Source organism: Haliotis asinina, chromosome 6 (assembly GCF_037392515.1).
Source record: "Haliotis asinina isolate JCU_RB_2024 chromosome 6, JCU_Hal_asi_v2, whole genome shotgun sequence".
Taxonomy (NCBI): domain Eukaryota; kingdom Metazoa; phylum Mollusca; class Gastropoda; order Lepetellida; family Haliotidae; genus Haliotis; species Haliotis asinina.
In genome coordinates this window covers 38,064,151-38,078,720 of record NC_090285.1, presented here as the reverse complement: position 1 = coordinate 38,078,720, position 14,570 = coordinate 38,064,151, and the positions used below count along the sequence as shown (strand labels likewise).

The window sequence follows — 14,570 nt, the reverse complement described above, 5'->3', positions numbered from 1 at the left end:
TCACACTTTTCTGAATTTGTCGCCAGTCCTCTTTACTGGTGTCAAGGGACAGGATGTTGTCAACCACATTAACAAAGGACTGAAAGTAGAAATCGTTGACGAAGGTTATAAACGTTATGTTACTTTAAGAGACCTGGAGCGTCTCCGTCTGTATGCACAATACAGTTTGTTACCTGTTAATACTCGGACGCACTGATGTTCCAAGCAATGTTGGTCTTTTCCCATATATTGTTGAATAGTTCAGCCCATGATATGTGCAGTGAATTCATTCTGCGTGACGATGCATGTGACGAGTACATTTTGTATTTGAAGGATTCAAAGTAGTTTGTTTTACGGTTCTACGTTATACGTTTACTTGTATTCTGTTACTTTGATGCAATTTGTTTTATTGTTTACTCAAGTCAGAAAGCGAGGGAAATGGTGCCGTATAATCAGTTTCCTTAGCCGGTCTATGAAAATATGTTTTCTGGGTTCGAATCCAAGTTAAACCCTGGTTTTTATTCTTGGTTCGTCAGCACCACACTTCATGCTCGTGGTCTAACCAAAGGTAAGCTGATGATGATGATTGGAAACATAACCCAAACCGTTTGTTTAACAAGCCTCATTTTCATGCATTTTCTGATTCGCTATGATTGTTCCCTGAGAAAAACTGAAAAGTTACAACATCCATCTGTTACTATCCAAAGATATGACAACATCTTATCAGAAACAGTGAGACAATGTGTGTCTCCGTTGGAACCTTTGTCCGCTTTACATGTTCTTCTCACAAGATGGAATCATTTCTATCTGTTTCCGTTGTACTTCCAACAGAGCCCGCTTCCGCTTCCGACTAAGAGTCAGAGTGAACATTGTCAAGGGTTTCTGTCGCACTAGATGTTTTGCGCGACAGCTAGATGAAATATGTAGATAATTAAGACACACAAGGAAGTGCTGGCACGAGGAAGCACATGGTGAAACAACATGCAGATACAGAGAAGAAGGATATGTTTAACACATGCTTGTGATAGCATCAACCTACTTTGTGGTGGCATGTGATAAATAACGAGAAAGATTACTCTTTTTTACTCAGGAAATTGCCTGATTTTCTTATTAGCTACACCTAATTTTTGATGCTCTAATACCTAAGTATAAATAGCATACACGTGTACAAGTGCATACACATCAGGCCTACTAAGGTACTCTAGACTGTATTGCGAGGATACTACAATCAAAGAACCTTGCTTTACTACCACGCTTCCCTGCAGTTAACTGAGAAAGTACATCGTACTTTATTACAAAGGTACCAAAGCCCTTATACTATCAAGATCCCCAACACCTTACTACCATGGCCCCCTACACCTTACTACCAAGGCACTCACCACCTTACTACCAAGACCCCCAACACATTACTATCACGGCCCTCAGCACCTTACTACCAAGGTCCCCTACACCTTACTTCCAAGGTACCAAACACCTTACTACCAAGGTCCCCTACACCTTACTCCCAAGGTACTCTACACCTTACTCCCAAGGTACCCTACACCTTACTACCAAGGTACCCTACACCTTACTATCAACGTACGCTTCGTGGTCCCTAGTATGGTGACCTGCCTTTAGTTGTTGGCGATCAATAGCTCATAGTTTATTTGTGTTGTTCCAAATAGCAAAATAGTGACTGATATGATACTTCTGTTGCTTTACTGTACTCTGTCGACAGATTTTAAGGTTTCTCTTACTTAACTATTACTATAACTGATGCAATATTTCTCAGTCTCTCAAACAAGTTACCTCAAATCTTACAACTTTCAACTTCATTAACAAGGGATTTTGAGACTGATCATCACTGTTTTCAATGATCCATACTTTTCCCCGCTCTTTTGCCTAATGTGTCCTTGGCACTGCATATAATCATTGGAGTAAGAGCTTTGAATTACCCTGCATGCTCTGTAACAAAGTGGTCTTGGAGGCAAGGAAGCGGCGGGGGATATGCTGGGATACAGATACCTTTTGTGTACAGATACCTGCCTGTACAGATTCCTCTTTGCACACATACCTGTGCTGTAGAGGTGTCCACTACAAATGTCGAAGCTGATTTGCTCACTGCAGCGGCCAGCGTGTCCACAAGATCAATGGATTTGTCCAGATCCCCTGCAGATGAATCATTGACCTTGGTAACCTCTTGCAAGTTGAGCAGCGCATTCTCTACAGCTTCACTGGACAACATTCCTTCGGTGATGGAAGCTACCTGAAGAAAACAGGTACACAAAAAGACCATTGGTGTGTTGGTATTCTTGAACGATTTCAGTAAATATCGCTGAACGGACAAATATTGTCTATTAACAGAGAGGTTCGTTGTTTAGCTAATCTCCTCCTCTATCGGTGATCGTAGATTCGTAGATATCTAAATGCTAGCGTTACACAGAATGTTTAAGGTGTTTTACGATTCCGTTGAACAGAGGTAATCGATCGATGTGCATAATTACCAAGGGCGTGGTGGTTCAACCGTTATCAGTGATACCAGTTTTCCAGCTCTCCTGGAATGGTTACGTATTTTATTTGTCTGCTGTTAAACGCACTCAGCAGTATTAACGCCATATGGTGGTCTGTTAATAACGGGACCAGAACCAGAAAATCCGATGATCGACATCATTAACATCGATCTAGACAGATGTATACGATAGTATATGTCCACCCAACCCAGTTCGTCATCTCTTACGGCCAGCATGGGTTGCTGAGGACCAGTTGCAACCCGGATCTTTACTGGGGAGACAGGCATTCGTTGCAGAAGACCAAATGCAATCCGGATCTTGACTTGTTATCTTAGAATAACATTGATCAAAGACGTAGCGCGAACTTTACTAACCTCTTCCTCTATTTGGGCTATCTCCTCTCTCACGCAGGTTACGTAGTTCAAGTCTTCCCACTCACCAGTGACGCCACAAACACGTCGAACGTTACCTTTAAGATAAAATATGTCACTGCACAAGAACTTCATCTAATTGTGTGGATTCATCTATGACAGATGGTTATGTTTGTGGCCTGCTGTTTGTGGGTCATCGTGACCGTTCACACTCTCAATCACTCGGTTTCCTGGTCGAAATGTCATATAAACTGCAGGCAGTATAAAAAGCAGGCACCTTGTACACACATTATAGCATAAATCTCCTCTTTCTACGTTTTAGAGGTTGACCTATTACTTCGTAAACGTTTGAAAGCAACTCACAAACAAGTATTTTTTGTACTTTGTATATTGCCAGTTTAAGTCATGTCATGATCATTTTTTTTCGAACCATACCTCATTGGATTTTCCTAAAAATGATCGTCTTGAATCACATCATTATTAACAAAAGTTCTAATGTGCTTCATAGACAGATAATAACAGTTTATCAGTTTACTAAAACCTGCATGTTGAACATTGTTAACATTAACTTAAACTATGTTAACATTATAAAACTCCACTGAATTTTTTTTTTTTTTTTTTTTTTTAATGAAATTGATACTTATGTACTTGATCTGGTCAATGTACTTCATTCCGAAAAGGTCATGGGGGCAGAGAAGCAGTGAGTTCGAGGAACGAGGAACGGACAACATTCATTTTACACTAGCATAACATTCTATATGTTTATACCCCTCAATCAAAAAGAAAACGTAAGACGACCCATGTTTGTTATAACCAGACAGAAGACATGTCATAAGTCGTTTCCAAAACCCTTTCCAAAACACCTCAACACACATACCCAGAAACCCGTCAGGACAGGGCAGCACCAAGGTCGTATTTACGACAGTCTCAGGCCACTCAGTTCCTCTGGAGTCTGTGATTTCGGGACACAGCGTTTCTAAAAGCAGATGGATTGAATGTAACAAACTGTGACCGTAAATACAAGAGAAATACATAATTTAACACTGTCAAGAGAATACTTCCTCAGAAAGTACTGTCGAAGGATTGCGAGATTGTCCGCACCAGGCCAAGCAAAAAAGCGAAACATTACATTCATGTTGTTAGTATTGAAAATGACCACCAAATCAGCCCTAACATAAAGGACATAACGTGGGTTACCTTATAGCCAATAACAACGAAACAAAACAATGCCATGTATATATACAACCAGCTTCATGATGATCCTCATAAAAAAATCCCTGCAAAATCCAAATGTCCAGATTTGGTGAGTACTGGTCTTCGCACCTCGCATATAATGGCGTGCATGAAACTAAAGTGAGCAAGCCATTCGACCATTCTCTATTTGACTCTGACAGCAAGCATGAGTTGCCCCTAAAGAGCAATAACTTGTTCGACAGATGACAAACTAGATTTTGATAAGGATGTTATGTTATAAGTTAATATCACTACCTTTTGGCTTGACGATAACAAGTGTTGCTGTTTCTGTGCACTTGGTGACACCACACAGGTAGCTTCCAGGTGCGTCAGTCGAGTTCAGCATCATCACCTCTGTCCCTTCCCTCACTCTCACGATTTTCGATTTGTCTAACAGAAAAGGCATATACATGTTCCATTTAGCTTATGATAACAACACACCTACTCTTTGTCAAAGCATGGTCAGTCAGTGATAGCAGTTCAATTCGTATATTCTGCTTTCCCTTGATATGCACGCATATGTCAAGGTCAAGACTTCGTCACAAATCAAGTTCCAATTGCTAATCTATGCCAAAGAATCGTTATCTGAACAACTGACGTTTACATGTGTGTTACTTATGTTCACACCTGGCAATTGCATCATGTTAGCCAATGATAAAAAAGATTAGAAATGCACGCACTTGTATTCCATAACATGCCTATTTAAAGTTTATTGAGCTCCTTAGGGTTGTAACCCTAAGGCTTGTCAAACTGAGCAGACACAGCATGGCCAGTTTTGGAATGTCCTTTAAAAAGGGCATACACAATTGTCCTTCACAAATAATGAAAAGCAAGACATCCAAGGATGGACCTGCTGAAATACTGCTCGACATAAATGGGCATTTTATTCAAACCGAGTGTCGAGTTTATTTGCGCATTCGAAACAGTGGATGTATGATGTAATGTATATACTGAAGTTAAACACTCAACTGAAGGCCTGCTCTTATGCAGATGCATATGGTAATCATATGTTTTGCCGGACAATATATTCAGTACCAACCACAGTACAGTGAAGATAATGGAATGTGTGCCTGGATTGGACGTAATTTTGGATGAGACAGAAAACAGCTTCAGTGATATTTCCACATGATCACACGTTCATTACTGACCTATGATGGATCCACCTGGGCGGCACCAGACCAGCCTCGCAGGGATCGTCTTCACAGCACGTGTGTTGGTAACCTTGCAGGTGAGGTTCTTGTGGTCACCTTCCCGAAGGGACAGTGAAGACGGGAACAACGTCACAGTCGGATTTTCAAACACCTTGATGAAAAAGGATATCTCCCTAGATGACTCATCCACTATACCCTTGCAGGAGTAGTTACCTGGAACAAAAAGAGATGTAGGGCACGTTTATTATCGGCTTGGCGGGGAAATACGTGCTAAACAAGTATTGTCTGTCAACAGAACATTTATTCATTATTTCATATGCTGTCCGAGATTCATGCCATCGAAGATCTGCAGCACTTTGAAAGCACACAAAAATGAAGACTCACCTTTGCAACACGTGTTGATCAATTCGAAATGCTGCTGGGTCACAACGATTTACAACATATGTAAGAGCAAGTTGGAGAACACAGTAAACAAGTCAATCTTCTTTAAAAAAAATGTTAGGTAACATGTTCACAACATGCCCAATCGATCCATTGGTAAGGAAATTGTAACTAAGAATCCAACATATATTATTAAGGTAAATGAGTGTATAGACATGATAGAATAACAAAGGAAGTAAATTTACTCCAAGACGCCAGTCTTGCCCACCTCTATCGCGCCGCAAGATCGGAGTAAATTTTAGCTGAACAGAAGCCGAGTCAGGTTGACGTCGAGTTTGGTGGAGTATTCTGTCAGTAGGTGAGATCAGGTTATCTCCTTTCTGGCAGGTAACAGTGAGATTTCTGGAAGGCTGGAAGATACAGCTGACCTCTATGTCTGTTTCGCCACTGATGTACGTCTGGTCCGTCTGGTTGCACTTCCCTATGATGTTCACTAAAACAAAGTAGCTGTTCAACCAACAAGCAGCAATATTCTGGTTTATCATAGCTACCTGTAAATAATCCGAGAAGTAGCAAACTGCTCTCAGAACACTTGTTCCGTGTCATTTGGGAGTGCAATGCAGAAACTTATGGCAAGTCTTGTCCAATAATCTTTAGAAATACTCAAGTGATGATGTAAGATGAGGAGGGAGTCTGCGTGAATCGACGTTTTTCACCGTTTGCTACATTTACTATTCCCAAAAGGACTTTTGAAAAGGTTCTCACCCGCAGCAACGACTGCTGTTGTCGCTGGCTTCTCTGTCGTTGAAGGAGTTGTCGTTCTCGTACTTGTTGGTGATGTGCAATTCCCTGTTGAATATGCAGAATATAACATATATTAACATTCTAATTTAATCATGTTTGTTTGTGAGACGCACAGCTATTTTAAACCAGTACAACCTTGGAGGTTTAGCTTGGCCAATTAGTTGAGCACATCGTGGCTTGGGTTTGTTAAGGGCTTGGGGGACACATGACCTATTAAGTAGCCAACAGATATACATATACAGAACAGAAAACATTAAATAATAAAATCCATATGTGCATAGTTGTGTCTGCCACAAAATCATGTCTTACAAGATATGCTGTTTGTGCCAAGGAAGGGCATCCACTGATAAGGTGTTTGGCAGTCTCTGTTAATTCATGCAAAGTCGACATTTCATATTGACAGTTTGTTCATAAATCAAATTCTGCGATTGCAAGTAGGACGTGGCTGGTCTTGTCCTGCAAGAAGAAAACCCTCAGTTTCACTATTAAGTCCCAACTACTTCATCCAGACAAAGAAGAGAACAGTCAACATGAAATTCACAAAGTCCATAACGTGCATGTCGTTGGTGATGTAATGTAAAATTTTGACATGTGGAAGAACGTCTAGCATGTATCCAGTGTGGAACCAGCGCCGGTTGATAGTCCTTGGTGATATCCTGTTGACACCAGGAACTGCTCGAGCAGTTAGTGCGGCTGGTTGGCATCATGGGCACAGATGGGTGCTTCATAACCAAAGATGTTTTTGTGGGGTTGTTAAAATTGGGTGGCTACCTAAGGAGCGATCTGCAAAGAAGGCGTTTTCTTCATAACGTCTCCACATGCGGCATATAGTATTCCTGTGCGTGTTAAACTGCTGTGCAAAGTAGCGCAGAGGTGTTCCGGTTTCAAGTCATCTTTCATTTTCAGTTAGTCGTGGCATGGAGAAATGCATGCATAATTACATGTGTTTTTCGGATACGTCGACCTCTAGAACATGTGTTGGATGAGAATGATTCTATGGTTAGAGCCACGCTTTTTAAAGGGCACGTTTCATGCCACTTTTCTACTGACTTCTTGAAAGCACGAAACATGCATGTAAAATGCCGACAAGTTGGATTAGGTTTATTACAACGAATACTGAAACGCGTCTTGAACAAAATATGACAAGTGTCATTTATATAAACAAATGTGTTGATCATACTAACTTTTCAGTATATATATAGTTCAGCATGTCAGTCGAATTGAAGATTCAGTTTCACAGGATGCGTTCTCTGCCAAACATCTCATTTTTTTAAATAACGAGAGGATGAAAAATAGAATACCCCAGTCCTACCTCTCATGGACTGGATACCGAGACCACTAAACATCTGAATGTGACAGTTTCTCTTATTTGTCATTTGGATTGTTACACACATTTAAACTTACCACATTGTATCTCATCGCTCCCGTCCTCACAGTCCTTGTCTCCATTACACACCAATGTCACATTTATCCTTTCGCCACTGTCGCAAAAGAAGTTCGATCCGACTGAAATTATATGCGTGCAGGAAAGTGATTTGATTTATCAACTGAACAATTATTTCACTACATATACACTGAAAGCCAGGTCACACGCCGTATATATTTTTTTATGTGTGCGTGCGTGTGCGTGCGTGTGCGTGTGCGTGTTGTGTTGCATATGTGTGTGTGTTTGTGTGTGTACTAAATGCAAATCCAAAGTTAGTTTATGATATATATAGTTTATATATAAAGTTCATAATCCCAACACCGTATCATTTACTTTGCATTTGTATTGAGTGATTCGTGACATCAAGATTGCCATTGTAAGCTGTACGTTACTTTTAGTAAACATGCAGTTATCATGAATATATGCTAAGGATGAAAACATATTTTCCTACAAGTCAAAATTCAAACTACATCACCCATGGGGGGAAACTATTTAACTCTGCCCATGGTTTGGAGGTGAGTGAGTTTAGTTTTACGACACCAATATTCCATCTGTACGGCGGTGGTCTGTAGATGATGGAGTCTGATACAAACAATGCAGTGGTAAACAGCATGAACATCTATTTGCACAACTGGAAACCGATGACATGCGTAACCAAGTCAGCGAGCCTCACCACCCGATTCCGTTAGTCGCCTCTTACGACATGCATGGTCGCCTTTTATGGCAAGCATGGGTTGCTGAAGGTCTATTCTACCCCGAATCTTCACTGAACGTTTTGGAGGTTGTAAATTAATGAAGAAATGTATGCTCATAGCAATCATGACACAAAACTTACATCAATTTGTCTCTTTTTTTTGCGGCTACTCTAGAGAGTTAAAATAAATATCTCACCCGTGGAGAAATATTTGGCCCTTAGGCGAGAATATTTACTTATTGTAGACACATTTTTATTTCACAAAATAGAAATCTGGATTGGGAACAAGCCTAGTGGCTTATATGAAGAACATATTGCAATGGTTTGATCCGGAAATGAAATAGATTAACACAACAAAGAATAGTGTGAAGAAAAGTATTGAGAAAACAACATACAGTATATGAGGCATGTGATTGCCTGATGAATATATCCGCTGTGTTGTTGGCTATGCACAGCAACTAAATGAGCTGCAGATGAAAATTCAGCAATATTTATTTGGCAATATCTAGTCAAAAAATTTTAATCAAAGTAACTGGGAGTTTCCGATGGGTTTATCATGATTTTAAATCGACTCAGGGATCTAGCGTTAATAGCTTCATCTTGCAATGAATTCCACGAGATAAAAATGTCGGTAAATACGGTTGAGATATCTTTAAGTCCTACAGTTAATTGTTAAATAGGAATACTGTTTCTGTTTTGTTCAAATATTCTACCTGGTACAAGATCCTTCAGATAAGCGGGAGTCAGACGATGACACATTTTATTAATATGTTATGAGTTTTGAGCGATATCTTCTTTCTTTCAATGTGCTGTAGTTTCCCTATATATGCTATCGTGACTAGTACCACGAGTCGCACCGCGTTAACAGCAAAATCGTTCTTAATGCGTCTAAATCTATTTTTTCCAGTACAATCGCTTGTTCAGTCGCACAGTTATCCTATGTATGGCAAAAGTAGTCAAGATCACATGTAACCTCGAGCGGTAGAATTCGCACGGACGTTAAATGTATTAATGATAAACTGGAACGTCAGTTTCTTGAGGTCATTAACAATGTTCAGTAAATTAGAATGGTCAATGGTAAATTTGAATGTTACCATACAATATTGTAAATAGTGACACAATAAGAAAATAAATGACATTGCATGTTAATTTATGTTGTCGGAATTGCTTTTTCTTTCTATTTAGTTTGACTATTATAATATGACTTATTTTAATAAGCCACAACAATCCCCGACAAACACGGCAGCTTCTGTTGAACATGTGGGTTTGGAGTGTACTTCCTAAGGCACGGGCGAAGAAGAACCGCGTCGGTCAAACGGGTATTACTAAAAGTTGATAATAAAATGTTAAAACGAAACATGCGAATCTTAGAAGACACCTTCCAGTGCAGGGATTTGAAACGAAAAGTATGACTACACACAGTGTGTCCAGTAGAAAAATACATTGCTATTTTGTGTTGCCTTTGATATATCTGTAATAAGAAGGTTTGTCAAACTCCATAGCTCGTGGCTCCTGACGTTTTGTCCTGGGGTTCCTTTCACGAAGCAGCTTTTACTAAGATTCACACTTTAACATTGCACTAAGGTTACCTTAGTGACTTACGATCACCTTGGTGCCTTGTGAAAGGAGTTCCTAGGCATGAAGTGACTTTTTGGACTCGCTTAATTAATTAACCGATTTGGGCTCTCTAATTAAACTTTATTGGTTCTGAAAGCACATAGGATATTCATTTCATTTGGAAACAATTATTAGTCAATATCAGTGGGTTTGACAAAACATTTCAATGTAGTTCAAAGCTCTAACATCACTCATATCAAATCCTGAAACTGTCCACAGTGCGGAGAGTTTCTGTAAGTCTGGATCTTCAAAATGAAATTGTGACGATTATTTAACAGTTTTCCAGCAATATCACGGCGGGTTCCATCAGAGGTGAGCTTCAGACATAGTAACCATGTGTGGAATCAAACTACAAGAATACATGTGTAGAATACTCACGACAACGTCTCTCATCATTCCCGTCAGAACAGTCGTAAATATAGTTGCACAGTTTAGAATTCTCCATACAAACTGTGTTTGAGCACATGAACTCTGTAAACATATACGTATAAATATCAGTTTCAATAAATTGGGAGTGAGGAAGCCAAAAAGGTTTCGCTCAGCAAGCTGTACTTTGCCATGATGGACAAATCTTAGCTTCATTAGTCAAGCTTATATATCAAGGAAGATCTAGACATATGTTTTATTCAAATGGAAAAAAAACAAGGTCTTCCACTGCAATATAGTTCGACTCGTTGCTGCCACTGAGTGTTTAATCAAGTGAATGGTGTGATAATATCTACAGCCTACCAGGGATGTGTGGACTTGATTTGCCACTTTCGTCTTAAAGTGCAGTTCATAAGCTCTAAAATTAGATCTCATACCATTTCTGTTCGAAGACAAGATGGCTTCCATGACAACATATGCAAAACCATTTGTTTGGCCTCTGCCCCGCAATGCTTGAAGGCAGGTCGATAAAAACTTTCTCTGGCTTACACCTAATTTGATTTTTATTGCCAAGAACAAAATTAACAGCGACAGAAACTATTACATCACCTTAAATATCATACACAGGTATATATGTGAGGTTATTTTTAACCAATGCTTAGATTATTATATGTTGTTATCAGTGACTAAATTAGTATTTATATCGGAAAACATTGACAATTTACTGTTTCGTTTCTTTCATCTGTCGTTTCATACGCGTTTTGCCCATGTAGGGAATCGTACCCTAGACTTCAGCGTCACGAATGGGCCCATTAACCATTAGGCTACCCCACCGCCACTGAAACATCCAAGCGGTGGTGGTTTAATTTAGGCAGGACTAATACGATTACTATTAATATTAATAAGTAAGTAAGTAAGCAAGCAAGCAAGCAAGCAAACAAGCAAGCAAGCAAGCAAGCAAGTAAGTAAGGAAGTAAGTAAGTGTGAGTAAGAGAACACATGTCAAGTAAGAGAACACATGTCAGTTCAAACTTACTCAAAGAGTGAACTGATGCAACGACGGCGACCATGTACAGGTAGTTGGGGCACATGTCAAGCTAACCTGAAAGTAAATATGTTAAGTGATGAATGTCAGTTTGAGAAGTGTATCATCTCTTACATCACAACACAACATCGTCTTGTTTCACACTTCTTTTATCACACCCAAGAGAATTATTACAAGTGGTATGTCAGGTTTGAAAAGAGCAACCGAATGATGTCACGAAGCACTCGTTTGTATTTATGTGAAATGACCTTTAATCGGCCATGCTGTTACTCCCCATGCAGGCGAATAACCTGAATAACCTAAATTCAAAGGCTATAATATCAAGACATTACACCCCTCCTACCCAAGTTTAAACTATCCATTTCCTCAGTCTGTATTCAACATGTATACAAAGTCATTTCCGGAGCATACATCATGTCCACTCCATTCGACCCATGATGATATTGGGCAGTTTTCACATAATGCACATGATGAAATGCAGGAAATCGCACGCAGGTTAAACTTTAAATTCTCTTCACCATAGAACTATTCGTTGGAATTTGGAGTTTAAACAAACTGTTTATATACACTGTTAGGAATCTTTCAGGTAAGTCGGATCTTTAATCTCTAGTCCCAATGGTCCCGTCACTGGATAAGGATTTACAGGGACAGACGTCACCTCCTCGGACTGTTGCGGCAAATTTGCGATGTCTACTGATTTGACAGGTGATGCGGCTGAGTTCACACCTCGTGATGAACTTCTGGTTGTCGTGATAGAATCAGTTAGTACCCTCTCTTATGTTGTACAGAATGGCGGTTGTGTCGGCATCTCTGACAGATTTTCGAACATCTAGACCACATTCCTCATTTACAGTTGCAGGTATCCAGTTCGGTCCGGAGTCTGAATTGGTAAATTCTCTGTCTCGAGCTTGCTGATAGATATGATCTTGATGAAGCCTGACGACTCTGCCATTGGATAGTTCTACTGTACTGGAAACGATGACACTTTCCTCCTCTACAGTTGCAGGTATCCAGTTCGGTCCGGAGTCTGAATTGGTAAATTCTCTGTCTCGAGCTTGCTGATAGATATGATCTTGATGAAGCCTGACGACTCTGCCATTGGATAGTTCTACTGTACTGGAAACGATGACACTTTCCTCCTCTACAGTTGCAGGTATCCAGTTCGGTCCGGAGTCTGAATTGGTAAATTCTCTGTCTCGAGCTTGCTGATAGATATGATCTTGATGAAGCCTGACGACTCTGCCATTGGATAGTTCTACTGTACTGGAAACGATGACACTTTCCTCCTCTACAGTTGCAGGTATCCAGTTCGGTCCGGAGTCTGAATTGGTAAATTCTCTGTCTCGTTCTTGTTGACAGATATGTGATCTTGATGAATCCTGAAGACTCTGCCACTGGATAGTTCTACTGTACAGGAAACGAGGAAACTTTCCTCCTCTACAGTTGCAGGTATCCAATTCGGTAAAGAGTCTGAACTGGAAAGCCTCTGTATGGAGCTTGTTGATTGTGATCTTATTTCTGTTTCCGTCTGTTTGGATTTCACCCTCTCAGACAAGTTAGGATGAACTACATCTAGATGAGTTTTCAAACGTCGCGCCATGAGTAACTTTGCTGAACTTGCACCAGTTGAAGATTGTGGTGTTGTTTGATATCGAATCAGGAGTCTTGACACACGATTCGACGCAATGATACAGTGCAGTTTTCATATAATTTACATGACTTGTTGTCAGAAACAACTCAAACACCCCCCTGGTGAATACAGAACCACTGGCACTAACTAGAATTTCTGGTTGTCCACGAACAACAGGTATTCTTCGTAATTGCTCTGTCGTTGAAGTTGACGTCGTCTCTGAAAATGATTCGACTTCAATCATCTTGCTGTGAGCATCTATGGAGATTAAAACATCCTGCCTAGAAACAGATCGGAATAATCCATGTGTCCTGGTCCACAGCGATTCCGGCAGTTCCCATTGATGTAAGAGAGCATTGGGTGGTGCATATTGAATATGCTGACAAAGTGTAATTTCTCCACAAAACCCTCAAGTGTGGCATACATTCCTGGCCACAAGAAGTAACCTCGAGTTAGACTCTTCATGCGCACAATACCTGGATGGGTCTGGTGCAACTCATTAAACACTGTAGTTCTTCCTTGACGTGGTATTTCCCCATAGTATACATTCATCGTGCGAGGTAAGTTTCCTGATAATGAACGGCTTCAGGGTTTCTTCTAAGTTGTGATTCGGCCATCCACACAAGGTCTCTATGCGTCCACGGTTGGATATGTTGAACTGCAATGACAGTCGAGTTCACTAAATCCATGAGCAAGATAGTATCCGTTGGGTCATGCGTTTTCACGACAACTTGTCAATTCCTGCCTTGAGTACTGATGATGCTAACTTTGGAACTGCCTTGGTTACATCAAATCATCCTAACAATGGTTCAACTTGAGAATAATTCCTCCCTGCTGCATTCAAAGTTCAGGATGCATATGCGACTGGTCTCTCTTCAACACTATTCACACGATGAGTCTGCACGGCCCCAATCCCGTACGGTGAAGCATCGCAGGCCAGTTTTAACTCCTTTGAATGTCGAAATATATGAGAACTTCGGCTGTTCACAACAATTCCTTGAACGCGTTGCAGCATGTCTGTTGTTCAGGTGCCAATGACTATGGTAATAGTTGATTCAGTGGTTCTGATATGGTTGACAGATTCTTCATAAACCCTCCAGTGCAGCTGAGCATTCCTTGGTAGCTTTTGCGTTCTGTGACTGAAGTTGGTTCTAGAGCTTCTTTGATGACTATTTCTTGCATTGAAAGTATTTCGTCTTTGTCAGTCCTGTATCCTAAATGTAAAACTTCTTGTGTTTGGGTTTCAATTCAGCCTTTGACAGTCTATGTAACACCTTTTCAAGTGTATCTCAATGTTCTTTCCCCCTATGTCCAGTGATTAGAATGCCGTCAGATCTCACTAATACTCTGGGAAGTCTTCGCAGTCGGTTTTAATGCTTCACTA

At 40.3% G+C, this 14,570-nt stretch overlaps 1 protein-coding gene across 1 annotated transcript in view; it reads right to left on the bottom strand.

Annotated features, from left to right (window-relative positions):
* The window catches only part of LOC137287849 (adhesion G protein-coupled receptor B1-like), a 135,106-nt gene that overhangs the window by 17,350 nt on the left and 103,186 nt on the right, over positions 1–14,570 (bottom strand). Inside the window, exons 5-11 of the mRNA XM_067820231.1 lie at positions 5,873–6,097; positions 5,221–5,436; positions 4,328–4,462; positions 3,717–3,815; positions 2,843–2,937; positions 2,033–2,224; positions 5–79 (exon numbers count right to left, since the gene is read on the bottom strand). Coding sequence (XP_067676332.1) covers positions 5–79; positions 2,033–2,224; positions 2,843–2,937; positions 3,717–3,815; positions 4,328–4,462; positions 5,221–5,436; positions 5,873–6,097 — 1,037 coding nt within the window. The remainder of the gene's footprint in view (positions 1–4; positions 80–2,032; positions 2,225–2,842; positions 2,938–3,716; positions 3,816–4,327; positions 4,463–5,220; positions 5,437–5,872; positions 6,098–14,570) is intronic.